Genomic DNA, 1929 nt, shown 5'->3' with positions numbered 1-1929 from the left:
AGCAATGCTTAAAATAATTTAATTGCTGGATTTAATCTAATTCAACTTTTTAAATAAAACGAAATGCTTTTGACTAGTCAACGCCCAAACCCATAAGATTTGGCGATTCTTTACGCGGCAATGTCCTCAAAATTTTCTGGAAGTCCTCTATCTCGGCCGCCCTTCGGGAATTAGCCCAAGCTTCATCATATTACTCAGAATCTGACACCTGTCATCCATCCAACGGCCCATAATTATTCACATGTTCCAGGAATTGTCCTAAGGCTTCAACCCACCGTCTATAAATTGGACAAGGCCACAAGCATTTGCTCACACCAATCTCTCATTCACGAGAAAACAGAGTTTACCCTAACAGGACAACAAGAAACAGAGTAAAAAACAGAACAGAGGTGATCTGAAAACACAACACATACCCAATGGCAAGAAAATCAAGCATAGCATCTCTAGCAGCAATTCTGATTGCTGCTTTGATTCAGAGCTCCGTGGCTCAGACAACACATGTCGTTGGTAATAACTCAGGCTGGACCATTCCTAATGGCGGTGCTGCATTTTACTCTACCTGGGCTGCTGGCCAAGTCTTTTCTGTTAATGACATTCTTGGTAAGAATTCGACTTACTCTTCGTTGTACCTCGTTATAAATCGGGGTGACAAATTGCTGAATAATTTTATTCTGTCATTGCAGTGTTTAACTTTGCGGCCAACCAACATGATGTTTCTAAGGTAACCAAAGCGGATTATGATGCTTGCACCACTGCAAATCCTATTTTGGTGGAAACTACAAGCCCTGCTAGAATCACCATTAATGAGACTGGAGTGCATTATTTCATCTGTAATTTTACCGGCCACTGCTCTGCTGGTCAAAAGTTGATGATCAATGTTAGTGCTGCTTCTTCTGCTCCAGCTCCTCAACCTTCTTCTTCTTCTCCAACTCCCGTCTCTGCCCCATCACCTTCCCCTGTTTCTACATCACCACCTTCACCGGCACCATCGGCGACTGGAGTTAATTACACAGTTGGAGACAGTCAGGGATGGAATCTTCTTTCTAATGCTGCTGCTTTTTACCAAAATTGGGCTTCTGGCAAGGACTTCATGGCTGGTGATATCTTGGGTAAGAAACTATGGACCAAGTGTGTTATTTTTTTTTCTTCATTAAACACAATTTTTTTTTTGTTGGATAGAGATGTTTCTAAGTTTTTCTTTAATATTGTTCATTGTCTTTGCAGTTTTCAACTATAACAATGGAGCACATGATGTGGCTGAGGTGACAAAGGAAAATTATGAATCATGCAATACTGCTAACCCAATCTCTCGTAGTTTCACCCCACCAACAACCATCACTCTCACCGCCGGTGAGCATTTCTACGTTTGTACCATCCCTGGCCACTGCAATGCTGGACAAAAGCTAGCCGTCAATGTCAGCAGCAGCGGCACCGGCACTCCACCATCATCCACCACTCCAACCAACCCATCTTCCCCCTCTCCAACTACTGCTCCTCCTCCACCAGACAGCTCTGCTAGATCTCTCAGCGTCGCGGGTCTCTCCGCCACTTTCCTATCGATTGTTGTAGCTTTCTTGTATTAGATTGTGATGAGAGAATTCAATTAATTAAATTAACGTGAGAGTGTGATTCATTTTTATGTAATATTGTCATAGTCATACAGATTGAGTTCTTACAATTTGAGCATTCAATAAAGCTGTTTTTCACTTTTCAGCTTATAATTTGGTGTTTGCATATTCAGTTTTTATTTAAACAAAAATTCATTAGTATTATTATTGCAAATTTAAAAATGATATATAAAAAATAAAATTAATAATTATTGGTGGCGATATTATAATTTCTCGGGTCGATAATTGGTTGGAACGTGGATTTGCTTATGGTTGCTCCACGAGCTACCTACCAACTTGCAGACTTTTTCCTGACAATGGG

At 40.7% G+C, this 1929-nt stretch overlaps 1 protein-coding gene across 1 annotated transcript; it reads left to right on the top strand.

The window, feature by feature from the left end:
* Positions 1–304: 304 nt before the first annotated feature.
* Positions 305–1721, top strand: LOC110616838 (blue copper protein). Its single transcript, XM_021759335.2, has 3 exons — positions 305–600; positions 684–1109; positions 1225–1721. The coding sequence occupies exons 1-3, from the start codon at positions 417–419 to the stop codon at positions 1581–1583; spliced, it is 969 nt and encodes a 322-aa protein (XP_021615027.1). The 5' UTR covers positions 305–416; the 3' UTR covers positions 1584–1721.
* The last annotated feature ends 208 nt before the right edge of the window (positions 1722–1929 follow it).

Source organism: Manihot esculenta, chromosome 6 (assembly GCF_001659605.2).
Source record: "Manihot esculenta cultivar AM560-2 chromosome 6, M.esculenta_v8, whole genome shotgun sequence".
Taxonomy (NCBI): Eukaryota; Viridiplantae; Streptophyta; class Magnoliopsida; order Malpighiales; family Euphorbiaceae; genus Manihot; species Manihot esculenta.
The sequence above is the reverse complement of the archived record's forward strand: the minus strand, read 5'-3'. Positions and strand labels throughout refer to the sequence as shown.